Source organism: Camelus dromedarius, chromosome 31 (genome assembly GCF_036321535.1).
Source record: "Camelus dromedarius isolate mCamDro1 chromosome 31, mCamDro1.pat, whole genome shotgun sequence".
Taxonomy (NCBI): Eukaryota; Metazoa; Chordata; class Mammalia; order Artiodactyla; family Camelidae; genus Camelus; species Camelus dromedarius.
Genome location: NC_087466.1, coordinates 20,438,281 through 20,460,641, shown reverse-complemented (window position 1 = coordinate 20,460,641; position 22,361 = coordinate 20,438,281). Strand labels below are relative to the sequence as shown.

The 22,361-nt window shown below is 55.9% G+C and overlaps 1 protein-coding gene across 24 annotated transcripts in view; it reads left to right on the top strand.

Annotated features, from left to right (window-relative positions):
- The window catches only part of NCOR2 (nuclear receptor corepressor 2), a 214,963-nt gene that overhangs the window by 103,112 nt on the left and 89,490 nt on the right, over positions 1-22,361 (top strand). For 21 of the 24 annotated variants that reach the window (XM_031442513.2, XM_031442507.2, XM_031442501.2 and 18 more), the window contains 5 exons: positions 1,218-1,270; positions 11,376-11,442; positions 18,304-18,476; positions 19,296-19,389; positions 20,660-20,838. In XM_031442513.2, coding sequence (XP_031298373.1) covers positions 1,218-1,270; positions 11,376-11,442; positions 18,304-18,476; positions 19,296-19,389; positions 20,660-20,838 — 566 coding nt within the window. The remainder of the gene's footprint in view (positions 1-1,217; positions 1,271-11,375; positions 11,443-18,303; positions 18,477-19,295; positions 19,390-20,659; positions 20,839-22,361) is intronic. The other 3 variants (XM_031442506.2, XM_064481299.1, XM_064481298.1) reach the window with 1 other exon arrangement.

Genomic DNA, 22,361 nt, shown 5'->3' with positions numbered 1-22,361 from the left:
ACCTGTCACACTCTGTACCTGGCTCTTGTACCACAGTCATCCCTAGCTGCCCTCTGGGAGGCTGGTGCTGCAGGTGTGGGTGTGCGAGACGGAGCGGGGGGGGAGAAGGAAGGAGACACACGGAGCGGGGCGCAGGCAGAGAGGGCAGAACCCTCCCTCCAGGGCTGGAGTTGAGAGGTGGGATTCTGGTTCCAGCTCATCTCTTCCCTCCTAGAGGCAGATATGTCAAGCTCTCAGGGATTCAGTTTGATCATCTGTAAAGTGGGGAGGCGAAGGTACCAGCTCACCCAGAGACACGCAGCCAGAAAGTGGCAGAACCGGGATGTGAACCTTCCACCGACAGCGCTGCCGTCCGGGCGGGAGCTACAGGGCGTGTAGCCCGGCTCTCCCCAACCCGCAGACACCGGGGCCGCTTCCTTCTTTACCTGTGCACGCCTGTTGCCGTTCTTGGGCCCCGTTTGTTCATCTCTCTCTGCTGTGCAGCCTTCGTGGTGTAATCAAGGCCTGACTTCCTGGTCCCTCTTTCTGACAGTGGACACCCAGCTTCCCGTGCGTCGCTGTTACCGACAGGGCGGGCTTTCTGACGTTCTTGCCCGGACGTCTCTCGGGCATCTGCCAGAGGGAAAGGGGGTGGCGGGCACACACATCTGCCTTCTTTAACGTCTCCAGAGTGTGTGTCCCTGTATACGTTTTCTTTGGCCATGTGCGGGCCTTCCTGTCCCCCCACGTCTTCACCAACGCCCCGCATTATTTGGCCGTTCTGTCTTCTGCCGGTCAGTGGTGGTGACGTGGCATCTCACTGTGGCTTGGCGGTTTTCCCTGTCCGAGACCATTGTTGATCTCGGCTCCCCTGCCGCGTGTGTGCTTGTCCCTGGGCGCTCGGGCCAGCCCTGCCCGATGTCCTGCAGAGCAGCCGCGGCAGCCTTGGTTGGGGGTCAGGGTGCCCACAGCTGTGCCCAGAGGGTTACAGCCTGTTCCTGGCCGGGGCTGCGGGCTGGGTCCCCATGTTCCGTTTCGTGCCTGCCGGCAGCTGGTTCTCACACCAGTGGATGGCTCCCTGGTGCCGGGGCCTTGGGCGCCGCAGCTGAGATGGCCCAGGGCTGGAGCTCCAGGCACGGGGCTCTGCAGCAGGGCAGTGGCCGGCCCTCCCTGGCCCGCCCCAGCTGCCCACAGCCCAGGCCAGGCTCTCATGAGCTTTCCTCTCTCTTCCTCTGCAGCCACTGTACAACCAGCCCTCCGACACTCGGCAGTATCATGAGAACATCAAAATGTGAGTACTTGCGGGCAGCCAGGCGGACACTCGGAGGGGTGGGGGGACAGCCTGCCGGGCCTCCGAGGCCCGGGGTGGGGTGTGGGTTCTCAGTTTCCATCGGAGCTCCCAGCCAGGGCCAGGTGCTGGAGGAGGGGACAGAAGGGGGCGGTTTGGGCAAGAGTTCTGGGCCAGGTAGGGCCTAGGGTGGGAAGGGCCAGATGGAGCGGCCCCCTGAAGCTTGTGGAAACGGACCTTGGGGTGGGGAGGGTGGGCAAGGAGGCTTGTGCAGCTCTGGCGAGACGGAGGTGGAGGCTGCGAATCCTGGTGGAAGCTGGTGCTGGCTGGAGAGGGGTGGGCTCAGGATGATGGGGGGTGGCCATGGAGCAGCAGGGGCCCTTGGTCTGGGCTCTGATGTCAGCATATTTGGGACTATCCTGTGGTCGGCACTCGGGCCTGTCTGTGACCCAGCCCAGCATAGAGCAGCTGGGAGCTCTAATTCAGACCCAGAGGCTTTGCAGTGGCCAATATGCTGTATCTTAGTGACGGGGCCTTTTCCCAGATGGATGCTAGAAGCAAAAAGACTTCGGTGAATTGCCACACAGAGTGGGTGGGGGCCGGGCTGGTGTAGGGGGAGCACCGGGACTGTCCTGGAGGCCAGTGACTTCACATGTTCATGCTGGGAGGGGGGAGTCGGCAGGGCAGCTGCCGGAAGCAGGCTGGCTTTTTCTTGGGATGCATTAATGGGAGTATAGCCTCCTTGGCTGAGGAGAGGATGTTACCTCATGTTGTTATCCAGGAACCCAAAATGTAAAAAGGGTCTTGACCCCCGAGGCGCACGTCTGTGAGCACTCTGGGGCTGTCGGGTCAGAGGCGGACCCCTGGGGATCACAGTCTCTGAACCATCCTAGGTGCCGTCACTGTGAGCAGGTGCAGGCATTTTTGTGTGACCTCAGAAGCGCCGGGCTTAGTGGTCCAGCGGGCAGTCCAGTTTGGTCTGATTGTCCAAGCTTCCCTGGGGTGGAATTGCAGGGTGGACGTGCCGCAGTGAGCTCCCCGTCCCTGGAAGCAAGCAGACCTCTCAGTGGTTTTCAGGTATCCGCTGGTGCTGGACTCATTGTTGGAGAGGTCCTTCTATTATAATTTCTGGACTCATGTGGCTGGTGCAGGCCCTGGAGATCAGCACGGCCAGCTTCCAGTGACTGCAGAGCAACCCAGAACACCCCTTGTTGCCGGCGAGGTCCTTGGCCTGCCGAGGCTGCGGCTGTCGCTCAGCCTGTGGCTGGCAGGGGCTTCAGAGTGTCCTGCGCTGGGGCCCTGTGCAGTGTTGGGATTCCCGTGTCCGATGAGGCCTGTGCCTTTGTCTGGCCTTGAGAGTGTGTTCATTGCTCAGATACCAGATCCCTCTCGACTTTACACAATTTATTTTCCAATCAGGCCATCGTCGGTCTTTATAAGCTTCCTGGGACTTGCCTTGCCCTGGGGCCACTGCAGGTGGTGGGGGAGCCTTAGATGGAGGTTGGGCGAGGGCAGGGGGGCCTCTAGGGCCTGCCACAGCTGGCTCGGGATGAGGGCGGGGTATTTGCATCTGGGCAGCCCTGCTGGAGACCATTCATTCCTTTGGCACACATTTATTCCACACTCACTGTGTGCCAGGCGCTGTTCTAGGACCTGGGGGCTTAGCTGTGTACACAGCGAAGACCCACACTTTCCCTCAGGTTTTATCCAGCAGTGGAGACAGAAAACACATGAGTTAAGTAAACAAGAAAATCGCAACTCGGAAAAAGGGCTGTGGTCGGAGAGCTGTCTTAAGCTCTTGATGCTTTGATAGACCCAGTTGTATTTTCCCTTTTTGACACAATTTTTTTTCTTTTTTATGGAAGCATAGTCAGTTTGCAATGTTGTGTCAGTTTCTGGGGTCCAGCATCACGTTTCGGTCATAAATGTACGCATATTTGTTTTCGTATTCTTTTTCGTTGTAGGTCTCTACGAGGTGTTGAATATAGTTTCCTGTGCTGTACAGTAGGACCTTGTCGTTTATCTATTTTATATAGAATAGTTAGTATCTGCACATCTTGAACTCCTGAAACTCCCGATTTATCCCTTCCCACCCTCTTTCCCCCATGGTAACCAGAAGTTTGTTTTCTATGTCTCGACAGAACAATTTTTGATAGCAAATTATTATACTGAAAATTTTACCTAAGTTTTTTTTTTTTCCACTACAAGGAGTAATATTTTAAGCTGAATAATGTGGATGATTTCAGGTTCTAAAAACAGCCACACAACAAAGGAAGGAGGTAGTCATACAAATTGAACTAGCTAGTAAGTTAACGGCTACATCCATGCTTAAACAGAATAAAACCATAAACTTACTGAAACCAGTGCCCTATTTCTATGTCCCATAATCTTCATCAGAGGATGGCTCTGGCCTGCTAGAATAATACATTTTGGCTAAGCAGGTAACTGCCTGGTGAAATTTGTTCCAATTCTAAATCACAGATGAACATATTTAAGTTTAAAACACAGAGATGAGTAATGTTAGATTTCTTCCATAATGAGTGGCCAGTTTTATGTTAGGATAATGTGTCTGTCAAGCAAGTTATTCGACCTGATTTGTTCTTAGAATTTTACTTTTTTCTCATCGTTTTCCACTAAGATCATAATCACTTCTGTACTTTTAATTTCAGTGTGGTCATCATTAAATCAGTGCAGTTACTTACATTAAGAAATGCTATAAAGAAGGTCCACAGGGTGATAGGAGAGAAAGTAAGGGGTGACTTTAGCCTGGGGATCAGGGCAGGACCTGACAGTTGAGGGAACATTCAGGGACTGAGCAGCAGCTTGCAGGTAGACGTCCCAGGCAGGTGGAACAGGCAGTGCAAAGGCCTTGGGGCTGGACTGAGCTGGCAGGATCACAGAGAAGGCCGGCATGCCCCGAGGGGGTAGGTGAGGGAGAGGAAGGTGCTAGTCTGATCACCCAGGGCTGGTGAGGAGTTAGGATTTTATTATCTGTGTGAAGGGAGGTCAGCAATGAGGTTTATGCTGGGAGGTGATGTGATTGGATTTGGGAGCAGGGGCAGGTTGAGGGCCACAAGCATGGCTGGTCGCTTACTCTTAGTGCCTCAATTGCCCCATCTGTGAGAAGACAATAACAATAGCTCCCTTCTCCGAGGGTTGCTAAAGATTCAATGAGTTACTGTCTTTGAAGTGTGGAGCTCGCAGTCAGGCACACAGGAAGTGTTCTGTGATTTCTGTTCTTCTTACTTTATCAGCAGAGACCCAGAGAGTTACCCCTCATCATTCATTCATTCATTCAACAAACATTTACGAGCACCTGCTCTGTGCTTAGGCACTGTTCTGGGCCCTGGGGAGACAGCAGTGGGAGGCCCGACATTCTGGGGGTGCAGACAGATAATAAATAAAAATATCTGTGATCTAGTGACAGCCTGATAAGGACAGTAAGACGGACCAGGCTGGGGCTGGGGTAGGGCGTCCTGCTTCTTGGGGTGCAGAGCGTCACTGCTCGCCCTGGCCGGGCCTCCTCCCTGCCTCCTTGCCTCCCTCCCTCCCTCCCTCCCGTGGCTGTAATTGCTGCCAGGTGGAAGGTTATCCCCTCCCCAAGGACCTTGCCCTGTCACTTTAATTTCTCTGTGTCTGCACGCCGGGGCCGCCGAGTTAAAGTTAATTTCACGCTTGGCTTCCTGCAGCACTGGCAATTTCGGACGTGTTGAAGTCACCTGTACCCACCTCGACTGCTGTCCCTCTGCCACCTGCCTCTTCGGGAGACGTTTGGGGGATGTGGGGGCAGCCACAGATGCTCCTGGAGTGGGGCTGTAGGGTCTTTGCCCCCAGGCTGCGGGAGTCACTCCTCCGACCTCTCAGGCGTTGGGAAGCAGAGGGGCCCGAGGGCAACCCGAGAGTGGCATAAATAAGGGCTCTGTGGGAGGGCTGGCCCTGCCCTCTGCAGGCAGGACCTGCCAGGAGAGCTCTGGACTGAATTCAGGGAGTTGAGGAGCCCACATATGACGCAGTGAAAGGGCGTGGGTTGATGCCATGGTGACAGTTGCAGCTCCTGTGTGTTCTGTGGCCACCCCTGCACCTGGTGTTAGGGCCTTGTTCTCGCCTACCCTCAGGGCCTGGAAGCCAGCTGGCTCCTGGTGTCTCTCCCTCCCGGTTTGCTTGTCTTGCAGTCTGATTTCTCCCCTCCTCCTTCCTCGTTTGGGGGTTGGCTGATTCCCTGGGGCTGTGTAGGTGGAAACGGTGCTCGGGGGCCCAGGTGACTGTTAATAGGTCCTTGTGGTCTTGCTCTGGAGGGTCAGAGATGTTAAGTAACTTCCCGAGGGCCACACAGCCAAACCCCTAGGCCAGCCCGATCTGCACACCCATGCTGTTTTCCTCTCCTGGGTCTCCAGTCCAGGCTGTGCCCTCGCTAGCCCAGTGACCCTGGGCAGGTCTTGTCACTCTGTCAGTAAGTTGGTCTCCTTGGAATGTTATTTTGTGTGGGAAAAGTGCTTGGCCCCCAGGAAGCAGGTTTCAGACCATCAGTCACTCTAGTCTGACAGGCTTTTCCCGAGGTGTGCAGGGCTCTGCAAGGGCTGCCCCCATCTTACTCCTTCCCCATAGTCGGGGGTCTGGCTCTCCCTGAATGCCCCTTCTTATCACCTCCGCATTCACCATCACCCTTACTCCCCTGAAACCCAGTGCTCTCATTTCCCTCTGCCTACTCTATTCCTCTGCTTCTCCCCGGCCTCAGCGTAAACCTCTCCTCCTCCAGGAAGCCTCCCCGGATTGACCCTTGCTTTCCTTTTTCAGAATCCCAAAAGCCCCAGGGCCAGTTCCACTCAGGGCCTGGCTAGACTCTCCTCAAATGTCCACAGACTTTCCGTCTCCTTTTTATTCCTTCCTAGTTCCCGTTTCTCCTTCTAGTCCAGTGTCAGCTGACGAGGCCTGTATTTCTTTACAGGACATGCTTTTTAAAACCCTGACTTCCCCAAAAGGCTGTAGATATACTTTGCACCCCATAAATATCTCCACCGGCGAACTCATCGCCTTACCGGTCTGTCGGCCCTTCAAGAGCCCTCTGAGAGGAACTGTGTTCCTTATTTTTGCCGGACGAAATCTCAGTAGAAAAGATTTGTCTGCAGTAAGCTGTTTGCATCTGCAGTACCAAAACACTTCTTGGGACAAAATAAACACTGAAAAGAATGTTTGTCAGAAGAATGTGGAACAAGTGGACACCCCAAGCCAGATGTCCGGGGATTGCAGACCCGGATGCTGGCCTCTGGGGCGGGAACATGCTGTGGGAGGCAGTAGGGAATGGTGGGGACTGGGGTGAGCGGTGAGCTCGTCACCCTTTTAGAGGGACAGTCAGGCCTCAGTTCCCAGCCTGTGGCCGTGAGGGCGTGTGGCCAGGCTGCCTGTTTTTTTTAAGAGAAGCTTTAAATTCAGCTTTTTTTTTTGCAACAGCAGCAGCCTCTGGTTTTCGATACTGGCAACAAATTCAGATTTTTTTAGAAAACACTGCAGTCCAAACACAACACCCTCACGAGCTGGCCCTGCTCGGTGGACTGCGCCTGTTTGCAACCTGTGGACTTGACATTTGTCCTCTTTGGCAGTAAGCGGATGCCTCTGGGTGCCAGGCCCGGTGCTTGCTTTGGAAGGAAACCTGGAGCAGCCGGGGAGAATTCATGCCTTCCAGTAGCTGCAGGGAACAGAGTGTCTGCGTGCGTCCCCTCTGCCCTCACGAGCCTTTGTCCTCACTGAGGCCCCTTCGGCTTGAGGCCGTGGCACTGCTGCTTGGTGAAGACGGTCGGAGGCTGGGTTAGTTTCCTCGGGTGCCAGAGCAGATCGCTGTACACAGGGTGGCTGAAAACAGCAGCAGTTCGTCCTCTTGCAGTTCCAGCGGCCAGAAGTCAGGGATCAAGGTGTCGGCAGGGCTTTGATCTCTTGAAGGCACTAGGAGAGGACCCTTCCAGCCTCTGCCAGCGCGGGTGTTTGCTCACCGCCCCCCCGTGTGTCTTCCTCCAAGTCCAAATCTCTCCTTTTTAGAGGGATGCCAGTCATGTGGGATTAGGGCCACCCGAATGACCTCATGCTACCTTTTTGGGGGAGGGGAGATTTAGTTTATTTATTTGTTTGTGTATTTAATGGAGGTCCTGGGGATTGAACCCAGGATCTCCTGCATGTGAATGTGCTCTCTACCACTGAGCTCTACCCTCCCCACCCCCCTTACGCTAACTTGGAGACCTCTGTGAAGACCCGATTTCCAGATAAGGCCACGTTCTAAGCTGCTGGGCATCAGGACCCCAACATCTTTTGGGGGGGCGAGGACACATTTTAATTCGTAACATACACCAAGCCCCCTGCAAGCTCTAAAGTAAATTGTTTTTGACCTCACCATGGCATTTCGACATAGGTCTTGTCTCTCTCTCTCTCACTCTCTCTCTGTTTTTCTTTTAAGTATTTTAAAATAGATAGATTTACAGAAGAGTTGCCAAGGTAGTACAGTCATCCCCTGGAGTCCAAGTGGGATTGGTTGCGGGAAACTTGCAGATACCAAAATCCTCGGCGCTCCAGTCCCTTATATAAATGTAAATGTCAGAGTCCATTTGGCCTCTGTATCTGTGGATATGGAACCCACAGACCTTACTGAGAATTTCCATATGCCCTCCACCCATGGTCCCCTAATGCAAACATCTTACGTACGTGATGTACATCTGTCGACACTAAGAAAGTGACAGCAGTACAACACAGATAGTATTATTATTAGCTAAGCTGCAGACTTTGTTTGGATTTTCCCAGTGTTCCCGCTAATGTCCATTTCCTGGTCCAAGATCTGACCCAGTTTCCTGCTTTGCACTTTGCCTTTGCATCTGTGACAAATTCTCAGTCTTCCCTTGAGTTTCCTGACCCTGGCCCCCTTGAAGAGGACCGGTCAGGGATTTTGCAGAATGTCCCACAATCTGGGCTTGTCCGATGTTTTCTCGGGAGGAGGCTGGGCTGGTGATCTAGGGGAAGAGGCCCACAGAGGTGAGGGGGTGCCTGACACCCCTAATGTCACTGCAGGTCGTGTTGACCTCGCCCCCTTGCCCAGGGAGGTGTCAGCTGTGTTTCTCCTCCGCCGAGTTGCTGTCTTTCCCCCCGACCCTGTGCTTTAGAAGCAAGTCCCCATCCAGCCCACTGTCAAGAGGAGGGGAGTATCAAAGAATTTGTGGATGCAAGTTGAAACTGCCACAATGATTAATAAATATTTGGGGGAAATGCTTTGAGGCTATGCAAATTTCCTGTCTCTCCTCAAAGTTTTGCCAACTAATTTAACATTCATGCAAGGGTCTTGCCTGCAGCAACTAGCGCTGTGGTGTCTAATCGTTATTTTCGGTTTCCCTCGTTCCTTCTACGTTTCTTAATTGGAATTCTGTAAGGAACATTTGTCCCTCCTCTGTCATTTATTTATTTAGTCAATCATTTATTTATATCCGTGTGGACTTGTGGAATAATATTTGTTTTATTCTTTGGGTTGTAATCTAGGACTAGGGTTATTTATTTTGCCCCTCAAATTGTTCTAGCTTTGGCCATTGGAAACTCTTTCAGATTGAGTCCTATGTCCTTTTAATCGTTTTTGTTTTTGTTTTTGTTTTTGTTTTTTCTTTTTAGTGCTTCTTTACCTAAAGATGTTCTGGGCTTGTCTTGTCTGTTTCCTGCCCCAGATCTGGACTCAGCAGTTCCTCCAGGGAGAAATGGCCCCTTTTATTGGAGCATGGTGTTAGAGACCGAGATCTCCGCCTGGTGGGCTCACTGGTCTGGGCTGTCATTGCTTCTTGGCCTTCTCAGCTGTCTGTTTTTAAGTCCAAGTCATCTGTGCACAAACCCACAAGGCTCTGTACAGCTGGCCCTGCCAGCCTCACTCCTCCCCTCCCCTCCCCTCCCCTCTCCTGCCCTCCCCTCCCCTCCCCTCCCCTCCCCTCCCCTGCCCTCCCCTCCGCCCCTCCTCAACCCTTTCCAGCCCCATGGGCCTTCTTCTGTGTCCTTCAAATACTCTGAGGTTGTTCCCACCTCAGGGCCTTTGCACTCCCCGTGCCCTCTGTCAAGAGTGCTCCCTCTGGATCTTTCCACAGCCCAATCCTCCTGGTGCTGGAGATACCGGTTCACAGACACCTCTGAGAGCCTTTTCTTTACCCCTGAATCTAAAATGAATAGCCATGTCCTCCTGTCCCCCCGTCACACACCCACTGCCCTGTTTAAGTTCCTGGATCCAGGCTTCCCTGGATTATCTTTCTTACTGTCAGTGTGGCCCCTCCAGGTGTCGCCCCCACGAGGGCCAGGACTCTGCCTGTCTTGCTCACCTCTGTGTCCCTGGGGCCCAGAGCAGAGCCCAGCACGTCGCAGGGGCTCAGGGCGCGTTTGCTGAGCGACGGAGGGGATGGCATCCTGATGCTGCCGCTCCCAGTTTTTGGAGAAGGAAACTTGAGGCCGAGAGGCCTCCTGAGATTTACTCAGAGACACCCTGTTGTGGAATGAAGGGTTCTGGCCTCAGCCTGTGTGACTGAGGACCCCCAGCACCTGTCCAGACTGGAGTCAGGGAGGCTGATGTAAATAGTGAGGCCTCGAAGTGGGAGGCCTGGCTGCCGGTGGGAGGCAAGACCAGAGCGACCCAGAGAGGCTCGCCTCCCTGTCCTGTTAGCAGACGGTTCCGGCAGAGCTCTGAGCCCGGCTGGGGTCCAGTTATGAAGAGGGAACACACAGGCTTATCAGCGTTTCAGACTTGAGGCCAGGTAGTGAGGATGCTGACTTCTGCTGGACATCCCTGCAGGGCCTGGCGACGCTCGTCCGGCTGGGATGAGGCCTGGTGGCAGGCCCTGAGAGTGGCTGGGCCTGGCGCTGGGCCCCGGAGGTGGTGGTGTCTGTCTGCAGGGAGCGTGGGTGCAGAGACTGACTCCCTGTGGGGTCCCTGGGGCGGGCTGATTCCAGGCCCTTCAGCCCCTGGGAGGCGTGTGTTGGGGAAGCTTCACTCGTCAGTCAGGGCCTTTTCCTGAGCTTGGGGTCCTGGGTGGCCCACGGGCACTGTGCCTTCTGGAGGCTGGACAGGGCGTGGCTCCTTGTCATCGGCTTGTGAACTTTCGTAAGGGTTTCAGACGTGGCTGAGAATGTGAGCCAGTCGATGGATGCCTCCCCACTGCACACCCGGACGGGGGCAAACGAGTTCACGGGCCTCATGGGCTCCTGGGGCCTGTCTGTGACCCCCGCGGGCCCCAGGGTGCTGGCTGCTGCGCTCTGCTGGGTGTTGGAGGTTGTAGGGGGGGCCCAGGGAAAGGGGGGTCTGGGGGAGTGTGTATTCCATCCTCTTTATCCCTGAGTCTCCTTCTCTACCTCCCCCGGAGCTCTGTCCCCATTTCTTCTGATCATGTCTTTCTCTGCCTCTCAGCCTGTCCCTCTCTGTCTCTTTTTCTCTTTGAACCCCCTCATCTCTGCGGGAAGCGTCCGCTACCCTCTGAGCCCGCAGGGGTGTGTGTGGCCCCCTTGGTTCAGTGCCTCCAGCATCCCAATGCTGAGAGGGCTCTGGTTTTTCCCAGCCTGAGGCGTGAGACCCCGCAGGTGCTTTCTGCCCAGGGGCTCCCACTAGCCCGTCACCGGCCGAGTCACATCACCCGGGGGCAGAGCAGGGGCTTGGTTGGAGCTGGGGAACACCAAGGCCGTCTCACTAAAGACCCCGTCCCTATGCTGCTGAGGGACTCAGGGTTGTGATCTCCCCGCCCGCATTCCTGGTCTAAGGCTGTGGATGTTTCTCTGTGGCCAGGGTCCCGTGGCAGGTGTGGCTGATGGGAGAGGGGACCCTGGGTGCCCAGAGGGTTGGTGGCAGCTCCAGGGGAGGGCAGGAAGCCTTGAGACTTCACCGCTCCCCGCCACTGAACCCTCTTTTCTGCAGACCGTGTTCAGCCTAAGTGCGGGTGGGGGCACCTCATGCGGGGCAGAGGAAGGGCACACGCTGGCGGATCGTGGCTTGCTCTGGGGGCTGTGGGTGTTCCTCAGTTCACCGAGAACCGGTAACGGGGCAAAGTTCAGGGAGGGACAAAATGCCTGAAAGCCTGCCGTTCTGACCTGCCCCATTGGCTGTCTCCCTCCTGCTTAGAAACCAGGCGATGCGGAAAAAGTTAATCTTGTATTTCAAGAGGAGGAATCACGCCCGGAAACAATGGGTAAGCCATCACTGCGGCCCCCACCCCTGGAGTCTGCCCCGCCACCCCCCGCGCCTCCGCGGGCCGGACTTCCTCGAGAGCAGAGACGTCCAGGCCACTCAGGCCACTTCCACCAGGACCTCTTGGTTCCGCAGCTGCCTCGTCACTGGGTGTCCAGGGTGTGAAGAAAAGCCGAGGGCAGCTGCTTCAGTGAAGCAGGGGGCTCTGGGCTCGGCTGCCCCAGGGAGGCCGGGGTGTGGGCTGGGGGCTCGGAGCTCCGCCCTCCTCCTTTTCCAGCCTGGAGGGGGAGAAGGCACACCGTTGGCTGGGAAAATTGGTTCGTCGTTAGAGGACCTGTTGTGGACATTTTAGGCAGAAAGAGAGAGGTTTGTTGGAAGAGGTGGAGGATTGGGGTGGGCTGTGTGCTGGGCGGAGGTGACTGATGAGGGAATCCTTTAGAAATGAGCTTTTCCCAACCCCTAGGCCCATTCTGGGCTCAGGAAGATCAGGGCCCAGAGAAGCAGTGAGGCCCCCCTGCTTAGAAAGTGGTGCAGACTCTTGAATTCGCTGCACGCTCTGGTGTCTCAGCGGGGAAGCAGGCCCAAGGCAGGGAGAAACATCTGAGGGAATACCTTCAGTTGTGGTTTACGGTGGCTGTTCACTCCGCTGATTCACTGGGGGAGGTTAGGGCTGAGTGGTGGAGGAGGAGTTGCCCGTTAGTATTCTTTTAGCTGTGAGAGGAAGAAAGCTGGCTTAGATGTGTTTAAACAGTTAAGGAATTGGTGTAGCTGACAGAGTCCTCTGAGTGGAGTTCAGGAGTGGTTTGATCAGGTCGCATCTTCATTTCTATGCAGCGTTTTTCAACTCTGCTTATTAGTACGTTGAAAAACTGGTTTCCCTTTGGGACCTGAATTTCTGCAGCAGGTTTCAGGTTTCTAGACCCAGAGAGCTGCACTTTCTCAGACTGTCTCACAAGAGCTCTGGCTGTACCACTTGAGGGCCTGGATCCCTCTGAACCAGTTTCTGAATCCACCGTGCTCTGGCCCTAGACCTCAGCTGGGCCCTGGGAGAAGGGAAACACTTCGGGCCCAGATGCTGGTTGACTGGGAAGCTGGGTGAGCAGCACTCCGCATCTCAGGGCCCCCCAGGGTGAGAGGTGGTGGGCTCAACCTTTTCTTTCTCTACCTCCTCAGACTCTCAGATTGACTAGATGGTGACCAGAGGCACCTGGCTGGGTAGATGGGGTTCCTGAAATGGGGCATCCTATCTTAATTCGAGTTAAGAAATATTTACTAAGGCTCTGCTGTGGGCCTGGTATAATGCTGAGCTATGCAGGGCTGGGTGGAGGAGACACAGGGATAAGTGCCCTGCAGAGGGATATGGTGGGCATGGGGATAGCCTGGATGTCCCACCACAGAGATGGTACTGAGATGGGAATGACCAGAAGGGGTCACCTTAGTGAGTATCTGGAGGTCAGATTGTCAAGGAACGGGCCCAGCAAGTGCAAAGGCCCTGAGGCAGGAGCAGGCGTGGATTAACACAGGACAGAATGTAGCAGGAAAGTCTGATGTACACGGCGTGAGTGAGGGGTTGTGGTTGAAAATCGTGGGAACCAGATCACCTAGAAACGTTTGCTCTCAACTAGGACAGAAGGTCTAGATTTTATTCTAAATACGGTAGGACACAATTTATTCTTAATAAATGTATTCTTAATAAAGAATACAAAGTCTTTAATATAAGAATTTTCAGTTGTGCAGAAAGTTTGGCAGGAGACTACAATGAACACCTGTATGGCCACCATCTAGACTCCGTTGTAGTTAACGTTTCTTTATATTCGCTTTGTGTGTGTGTGTGTGTGTGTGTGTGTGTGTGTGTTGTGTGTGTGTGTGTGTGTAAGTATGAATGCTTTTGTGTTGAACTGTAGGTGCAGAAACCCAGACCCTTACCCCATCACTTCAGTGTCTATCTCCCGGAGGAAGGAAATTTTCTCATCACATCTAACAATCCACAGCCCTTCCCCAGTCTGGGCTGGGGGTGGGGTTCCTTCGGGGTGGGAGGAAAGAGATCTGATTTACATTTTAGAAAGGATCCCAGTGGCTGCTGGGGGTGGAGCTAGGTGGATGCTAGTTCTTAAGAAGTCTCCCAGGCTCCTGGGGGGGTCCCTGGAGGGGATGGAGGGGAAATGGGCTTATTTAAAGGTAGAGGAACTGGAGACTTCTAAGAAATTCTGGGTGGCTTTGTGGCCAAGCTGAGCCCATCTTCAGAGAAGCCCTCATGAAAATGAATTCAGGAACCGCAGAAGCTACGACAGGAGGGCATCTGGAATGATCTTGTTCTTGTTCTTATATGATGAGGCCAAAGCCCCCGATGCATCCGTGCGTCTCTGTCCGCAAGGCTGGGAGGGGCTTGGTCAAGAGGACCCCCTTCAGATCTGAGTGCTCCCTGCACGCCACCGTGAGTCAGCTCCTCTCCGAGGGGCCCTCACTCCTTAGAGGTTCCTGGGACCCCGAGTCAGCCAGCCGCCCACGCTGCCCTGCACTCCTCTTCCCCCAGAAGTGTGCTCAACACCTGCAGGAACCTCTGCCCTCCACTGGCCCTGCCCCGTCTGTCCTTCCCTGGGGAGCTGGGCTTGGTTCCCCATCCCCGGAAGCCAGGTTGTGTGTGTGTGTGTGTGTGTGTGTGTGTCTGTGTGTGTGTGTGTTGGGGGTGGGGGGTGTAGGGCTGAGTCACAGAGGCACAGGTTCAAACCCCACGCACCATACCCACTGTGTGTATCTTGGGAGAGCTGTCTTGCCCCAAGCCTCGCTTTTCCTCATCTGGGAAATGGGGTCGTGGTGGGGCTGCATGAAGGGCTGGCGTGGTGCCTGGTATAGGTAGCGTGTGACTGATGGTGGCCTCATAGGATGGGTTAGTCGGGATGAACTCAGCGAGGACGGTGGACATGTTCATTTCCTGAGGCCACTGGAACCAATGACCACAAACTGGTGCCTTAAAACAACAGAAATGTGTCCTCTCACAGTTCCAAGGCCAGAAGTTTGAGATCAAGGTGTGGGCAGGGCCGTGCTCCCTCCAGAGGCTCTAGGGGAGGGTCCTTCCTGCCTCTTCCAGCTCTGGTGGCTGCAGGCGGTTCCTAGCTGTGGCCACCTGACTCCCGTCCCTGCCTCATCTTCACCCGGCCTTTCCTCTCTCTTTTGTCACTCGGACATCTGTCATTGGATGTAGAGGTCGCCCTCCTCCAGGACGACCTCATCTCAAGATCCTTAACTTAATTGCATCTGAAATAAGCTTTTTTCAAATAAGGTACATTGACAGGTCCTGGAGGTTAGGACGTGGACACTTCTTTCGGGCGGCCACCGTTAAGTCCCTGCAGTGGGCGTTGGCACGTTTTCAGCATAATCTGCCTTTTCTTTCTCCTGCCTTGTCCTCGCTCTCCTTTTTATCTATTTCTTTTTTTAGAGACAGCGACAGCTACAGGTTTGCTCACTCCTCTCATATCCCCCACACCTCTGAGGTTCTTATTTTTCACGTCTGGACTTTTTCCTGACCCGCCCTGGCATCCGTGACTTGCTTCTGCAGCCGGGAGAGCCCCAGCCCCAACCCCTCCTCCATCGCTAAACACAAGGGGAGAGGAGACTGAGCCCGGTTCTCAGGCAGCCAGCGGGCGAACATCCTTCCGGCTCTGTGACGCCCGCCCCGCCGAGCCCAGTGGAGGAAAGCCTTTGGATGAGGCTGCAGACTCCCTGGGGATCTGGAGGATGCCGGGTGGCCAGGTGACCACGGAGGCCAGCTCCCCAAGCCAGCCGGCTCCAGCCTCCTTCCTAACACTGACCTCCTTTTCTTTCCCCGTCGGCCTGGCTGCCTTCTTCAGTTTTGTGGGCACCTCCTGGGCACTCCATCTCTCATCACCTCCTTAAGGGTAGAGCTGCACCATGCGATGCCTGGCAGGGCAGGAGGGGTTCAGATCCTGGCTCTGCTCAGTGACTGGGGTGGATCATTTAACTCCTGGCCTCAGTTCCCTGTTCTGTTCAGTGGGATTAGAGGAACACCCACCCTCAGCTTGAGAGGCTGCAAGCAGTGCGCTCAGGGCGCCACCTGGACTGCAGCGGATGTTCACAACTGCCAGCCGCAAGCTGGCCCTAAAATTCACAGGGGCCCCAAATAGCCAAAACTGTCTTGAAAAGAGCAGCCAGGTTGGAAGATTCATTTCCTGATTTCAAAACGTATCACAAAGCTGCAATAATCAAAACAGTGTGGTTGTAGCCTAGGGACACACATGGAGGTCAGTGGAACAGAACAGAAATGGAAATAACCCCTCGCATCTCTGGCTGGTGGATATCTGACAAGAGGCCAAGTCCATCCAGTGAGAAAGGATGGTCTCGTCCACAGATGGTGCTGGGACAACTGGACATCCACATCCACATCCATAACAAGCGGGCAGTTGGAGCCCACCTCAGATTTAACACAAACAGTAACTCGGAATAAATAAGAGACCTAAATGCGAGAGCTAATGTTATGCAATTCCTAGAGAAAACCCCATAGTCCTTGTGACCTTAGGTTTGGCAGTGGATCTTGGGTGCTCCACTAAAAACACAAGCAGCAAAAGGAGAAACAGACGCACTGGCTTGATCAGAATAACCGCCAGGATCCTGACCTCCCTGTCCCTGTCTGTGTGAGCCTGGGCAAGGTGCTGACAGCCCCAAGTTTTGAGCTCCCGCCTGTGCAAAGGGCTAGTGGTCATGGCTTTATGGGGTTTGGGAGAGTCAGGTTTGGGAAAGTCAGTCTGTGGGAAGGACTCGGCTGAGTGTCTGGCACGTGACATAGTGGTGCTCAGCCAGCGTCAGTGGTGATGGTGATGGTGGTGATGGTGATGGTGATGATGATAAAGAGGAGAAGAATTCAGGCTGAGGGTGACTTGTCTTCATAACATGAATAAACTGGTCACAGGGGCCCTGCTCCTTTCCCCCTGTAGGTCCTTGTTCCTGGCACCCCGCAGACTAGCTTAGCACTGCTCATCTGCTGGAGTGTGAGTGTGTGTGTGTGAGAGTCAGTGTGTGTGTGAGTGCATGCACAAGTGGGTGAGTTTGAGAATGTGTGTGAGTTTATGAGTGAGTGAGTGTGTGTGTGAGTGCGAGAATGTAAGTGTATGTGTTAATGTGAGTGAGTGTGTATGTGTAAGGGAGTACATGTGTGTGTGCATGTGTGAGAATGTGTGTTTGTCAATGTGAGAGAGTGTGTGTGTGTGTGTGTGTGTGTGATCTGCTTCCCCCCCGGCCGGTGGATCCACCCGTGTGGAAACCCCGAGCCCGGCCACTGCCGCCCTGGGGAAGGCACCGCAGTCACTACCGCCCAGTGCCTTCGGCCCTCAGTGGACCCAGCGCACGCAGCACACAGCAGGTGGCACTGTGGTTAGACGTGGAGGGGGACTTCCTCCTCCTGGACAGTGCTCAGGAGCTGTGCGTGTCTCTGCATGTGGTTCTTGGGGCTGGGCAGCATGGCTGGATGTCCCCTCACGGCTGTTGTGCTCCTGCCCACGTCCCTTTGCTCCATGAGGGCCCCAGCTGGTCAGTGGCCCTGCGGGTTTCTTGCTTGTCTTCACTGGTAACTGCATTATTTTCCTCTGCTGGATTTTGGTGAACATTTTCTCACCTCTTCCCTTCTGACATATTTTCTCGCTCTCGCCCATCAGACTGAGGCCTCTCTCGCAGAGTTGAGAGGGTGGGGAGGGTCCCCTGCTCTCACGGGAGGCTGGGCTGGGTGTCCTTCACGCGGGTTCCCATCCCCACGGGTGCTGTCTGCGGCATGCTGCCACGAACACATGTGGCTGTTGCCTGCTATTGGAACTTAACCTCCCAAGGGTTCTCAGAGCAGCCCACATGCACGTGGGGCCCCTGGGAGCTGGGGGCCAGCTTCTACTCCTCCTCAAAGCTGGCCTGGCTGCCCCTTGGGGACCATCATGCTGCAGGGTTTGGTGGACTAAGGTCACAGGTTGCCTCGGTCAGAAGCTGAAATACAGGATGGGGTGGGGTGTCTGGGCACGAGGACCAGAGATGGGTTTTCTGATTATGCTAAAGTGTCAAGAAGGCGTTCAAGCGAGACTCCCAGACCAGGCCATCTGTCCACCGCAGCTGTTAGAGACAGGGAGATTGGGGTCTCATGGGCGGCCGGATGCTCCCTGCCTGCTCAAGGTCTGGGTCACCTTGGAGACTCGGAAGCCAGGCAGCTACACTGGGTCTGCCAGGGGTCTTTTCTCTAAGGAAGGACATACAGCAGGAAGCACTGTGGTTAGACATGGAGAGGGACTTCCTTGTCTTGGATGGATGGCAGCTTGGGTTGCCTGGGGAGCATGGTTGGGCCTGAGGCCAGGGAGTGAGGAACTATTCAGAAAGCAAGTGCTTTCCAAGGGGCGGCCCTGGGTCTGATGGACACACCAGAGCTGTACTGCCTGACACAACCTCTTACCATGACAGAAGCAGTCTGTGTGTGCACTGCCTAGTACCTGCAGTAACCCCGGCTCCATGTGGCCACTGAGCACTAGGAGCGTGGCAGGGGGCCAGGGACCTGAATTTAAACGTCACTTAATTTTATGTGGTTAATAGCCACATGTGGCTGGAGGCTTTGTATTGGACGAGGACTTTCTAGAGGGAGGCTAAGCAGGGGGGCCCGTTCTTAGGGAGGGAGGCAGCCGGGCCCTTAGGGCAGCCTGTGGGTTTTCTTCAGGGGCCTGGGTCTACCCAGGTCTCCGCGTGATCGTGTGTGTGTGTGTGTGCGCGCGCGCGCGCATGACTGTGTGCGTGTGGCGAGGTGGGGACGGGGGCTGGGGGCCGGATGCAGGAGGGACAGCTGCCTCAGTGTCCCCCCCCCCCCCCCCGGGCGCCCTCCCAGGAGCAGAAGTTCTGCCAGCGCTATGACCAGCTCATGGAGGCCTGGGAGAAGAAGGTGGAGCGCATCGAGAACAACCCCCGGCGGCGGGCCAAGGAAAGCAAGGTGCGCGAGTACTACGAGAAGCAGTTCCCCGAGATCCGCAAGCAGCGGGAGCTGCAGGAGCGCATGCAGAGGTGAGCGGGCGGCCTCCCCCCACCCCTCCCTGCCTCCCAGGGCCTGGGTCAGCCTGACGCTGTCAGCAGAGGAGCCCTGGCTGCTGTCATACAGAAGGCACAGCAGGGTCTCAAACTGGCCGCCTAGGGGCCACATCAGGATGTGACACTCAGAGCCTGCCTTGTCTTAACACTTACGTGAAAGAAACTTAAATCCACTTCGGTGGAGTGGGTTCCTCTTCCGGTGCTCCGTGGGCTGGTACCTCCCAGCTTCGTTCATTATGTGGCCCCTGAAGTCTGCTGAGTCTCCCGTGGTGGCCCTGGGGACGGGTGAGAGCCCGTGTAGGGGTGCCCAGGGCACGGCAGATGCTCGGTGGCATGTGGCTGCGGTTTCGGTGGTCACAGAGATAAAGTGCTGGACAGTGAGCAGCGATGAGGAATTTCACTCTTGGCTGCTGGACACTCCCAGCCTGTGTCTCACCCAGGGCCTCCTCCCAGCCTTGGGGTCCAGGTGGCACTTTGCCCTACGTTACAGGGAGGCACAGGTCTGAAGAGGCAGCGCTGGGGTTTGTATGTGGATCTGCGTGGCTGGTCTTTTGGGGGGGCACCTTAGGAGAGATAAAGGGCTCTGGTATATCTGGGTCAGGCCGGGGGCTCCATGCCCTCTCCCCTGGACCCCTGGGCTTGGGGCTGTCCGTGTGGGTGTGGGAGGCCTGGCTCCTCCCCACCGCCCACATGCCGCCTCTGGGGAAGTTGTGGGCTCAGCTCTGTGCCGCCGTGCCGGCCGGGCGCCCCTGGCTGCCGAGGGGCCGGTCCTGAGTGTGTCCCTTTGGTCTCCAGCAGGGTGGGCCAGCGGGGCAGTGGGCTCTCCATGTCGGCTGCCCGCAGCGAACACGAGGTGTCTGAGATCATTGACGGCCTCTCGGAGCAGGAGGTAAGTCCACTGCCTTGGCTCTGCCACAGCTCCATCCCGTGGCCGCTGTGTGCGGACAAGGTCCCAGAGGGTCCTCGGGGATGTTAAGGGAACAGCATTCGGGGGTGATGGTTGGAAAGGGAATTCAGGACAGAGACTTCACCTCACTAGCCCAGGCTGACCTGAGGTTCCCTGAGGGGGAGGAAGAAGGGCTGGGCGGGAGGAGAGACGTGGTCCGTTTTGTGGGAGGTCCCAGTCGTCCCAGTGCAAGGCCCAGGGGGGTGGAGGCTGGAGGCAGTGCGCAGCAGAGCAGGGGCAGGGAGGGCCTGCTGGGAGAGACCTCTGCCTGTGGTCTGCCATGACAGTGTGTCTGGGACAGCCGAGGACGACGCGGAGGTGCTGGTACTGCTCTGAGTGCTAGGGGCGCTCAGGCCAATGTGGGGCCCTTCTCTCTGCCAAGGGTCAGGGCCGTGCCCCCATGCCCCTCCCCTGCTCCTGGTGGGAATCCCCAGCACTGAATGGAGTGCTTGGGTGTGGGAGGCTGGGCGGCGGATGCTTTGAACTGGCTGACCTTGGCTGGGCCAGGCCCTCGCCTGACTCCGGAGATGGGTAATTAATCGCCAGTAATGGGCTGGCTGCAGAGATTTGGGGAAATGAGCCCAGCTGAGTGGCGGCTCAGAGCCTCTTAATAGCCACACCGATGCATTACGAGTGAGCCTGCCCGGCTCCTGCTGTGAAAGGGGCTGGGCGGGCTTGGTCCCAAGTGGGCACGCTTGAAGGAGCTGGATCCAGGCTGGGGGCGGGTGGCTGGGGAGGAAATAACTCTGGAGTCTCACCAGGCTCTGCTGGAGAGAGGCAGCCCCTCGCCCTACCCCGCATGCCCTCTAACCCGGAGGGCCAGGCCCCGTGTCCCAAGCTCGTTTGGCCCAGCTGGGCTGCACATCTTCCCTGCAGTGTTTTATGGTACTTGCATTCCCAAAGGGAAGATTCATTGCTCCCCTCTTACTGCAGATAAGGTGACTGCTTCTCTCTGCATTTAATTTACAGCTCTGCCCACCATAAACCTGTCTGGGGCTGCCTTTAAATTCTCCCTTCCCCCTGCACGAGCTATTACTATTTTTTAACTTGCCATTCGCATTCTTTCCGGTTTCCCACCCTTGCTGAGAACATCCCTACCCTCGGCTCCTCACCCGGGTCCCCAGTGCTGGCAGGAGCACCCCCTGCCCTCCCTGGCCCTGTCCCGTCGCATGAGCCCTGACCCGGACCCGCTGCCGTCTGTCTTTCCCTCCAGAACCTGGAGAAGCAGATGCGCCAGCTGGCCGTGATCCCGCCCATGCTGTACGACGCCGACCAGCAGCGCATCAAGTTCATCAACATGAACGGGCTGATGGACGACCCCATGAAGGTGTACAAAGATCGGCAGGTCATGAACATGTGGAGCGAGCAGGAAAAGGAGACCTTCCGGGAGAAGTGAGTCCCCTGTTGCCGCGGCGGGGGCCTGGCCGGGCCACCGCGGACCTCTCAGCCCCTCCCTGTCCTTGAGAAACTCGTCCTGGCTTCCTAGGGCTGCCGTGACAAAGGACCGCAAACTGTGTGGCTTACAACGGGAATCTGTTCTCACACGGTTCTGGAGGCTGGAAGTCCAAGATCAAGGTGTGGGCAGGGTTGGTTCCTTCTGTTCCAGGCCTCTCTCCTAGCCTGGCTCCCTGGCCGCCCGACAGTCGGTGTCATGACTTGGCTTATAGATGGATCCCTCCAGCTCAGCCTCTGTCTTCACCAGGACTTTCTTCCTGTGTGTCTCTGTGTCTTCCCCTTTTCCTATAAATTCACCATCATACTGGCTTTGGGGCCCACCCTATTCTGGTCTGACCTCATCTTAACTAATTGTGTCTGCCAAGAACTCATTTCCAAATAAGGTCACGTTCTGAGATTCTAAGTGGACCTTATATTGGGGGGACAGGATTCAAACCGGTCCAAAGTGTCAAGGCAGCTTTCTGTGAAACGGGGCAGTATGTATCAGAAGAACAAGGCAGGAGGCCCCACGAGGCTGGGCTGAAGTCTTGGGCAGACGTTTGTGGCTGGCTGGTGGCTTTTTGGTTTTCCTTTACTTGGAACGTGGCCATTTGTTGAGCACGTCTTTCATCATAGACACTGAGCAGTTGTTTTCTGGGTTTTGTGCATTTGTCACTCTTCTCCCGCGTAATAGCATTACCAGGCCATCCCCTTTACACAGGTGAGGAGACAGAGGCTCAGAGAGGTTAAGACACCTAACAGAGGTCACACAGCTTGCAAATGGTGATGACAGGATTCATACTTCCCCAGCTTCGGGGCAAGGGCTCGGCTTCTGTGAATGGAGAGGCCTGTTGGGGGAGGGGTGGTATGGAGCCAGGAAGCAGAGGGGCTTTGGAAAGCACAGGCAGGAACTGGACGCTAAGAGGTGAAGCTTGGGTGGGGCTTCTAAAGTGAAAACGCAGAGACACTGTTTTGGGGACACGAGTGAGCTGCTAGATGGAGAAGGCCCTCTTTTTCCCCACCAAACTCAAAAGTTGTGTCCTAGGGAACCGTATTCTGGGCACAGAGAGCCTTCTCAGGACCCAGGACCCCCAGGAGGCAAGGGTGGGAGACTGAGGCACAGGTGGAGGCCTCAGTGTTCAGCCAGGAGGGCGTATTGGAAACAGACTGCCTGCTGAGCCACTGGACCTCCACGCGGACCTCCACGCCCACCTCCACCTCCAGAGAAGCCTTCATCACTAGGCGGGTTGTTTCAAAAGAGATGGCCCATGTTCCCCAGCCACCTGCTGTGGGGCCAGGTCGCAGGGGCTGGGGCTGTCTCTGCTCTTTGCAGGGTTGGGTGGCCCCAGAGTGCCAGACTGGGCTTCAGGGACGGGGATGATTCTGGGTCATGGGCAAGGCTGGGGTGACTCATCCAGTACGGACGCCAGGACTTGAAAATGCAGGAGGAGCAATGGAAGAGGAGGGCCTTGGGTGGAAAG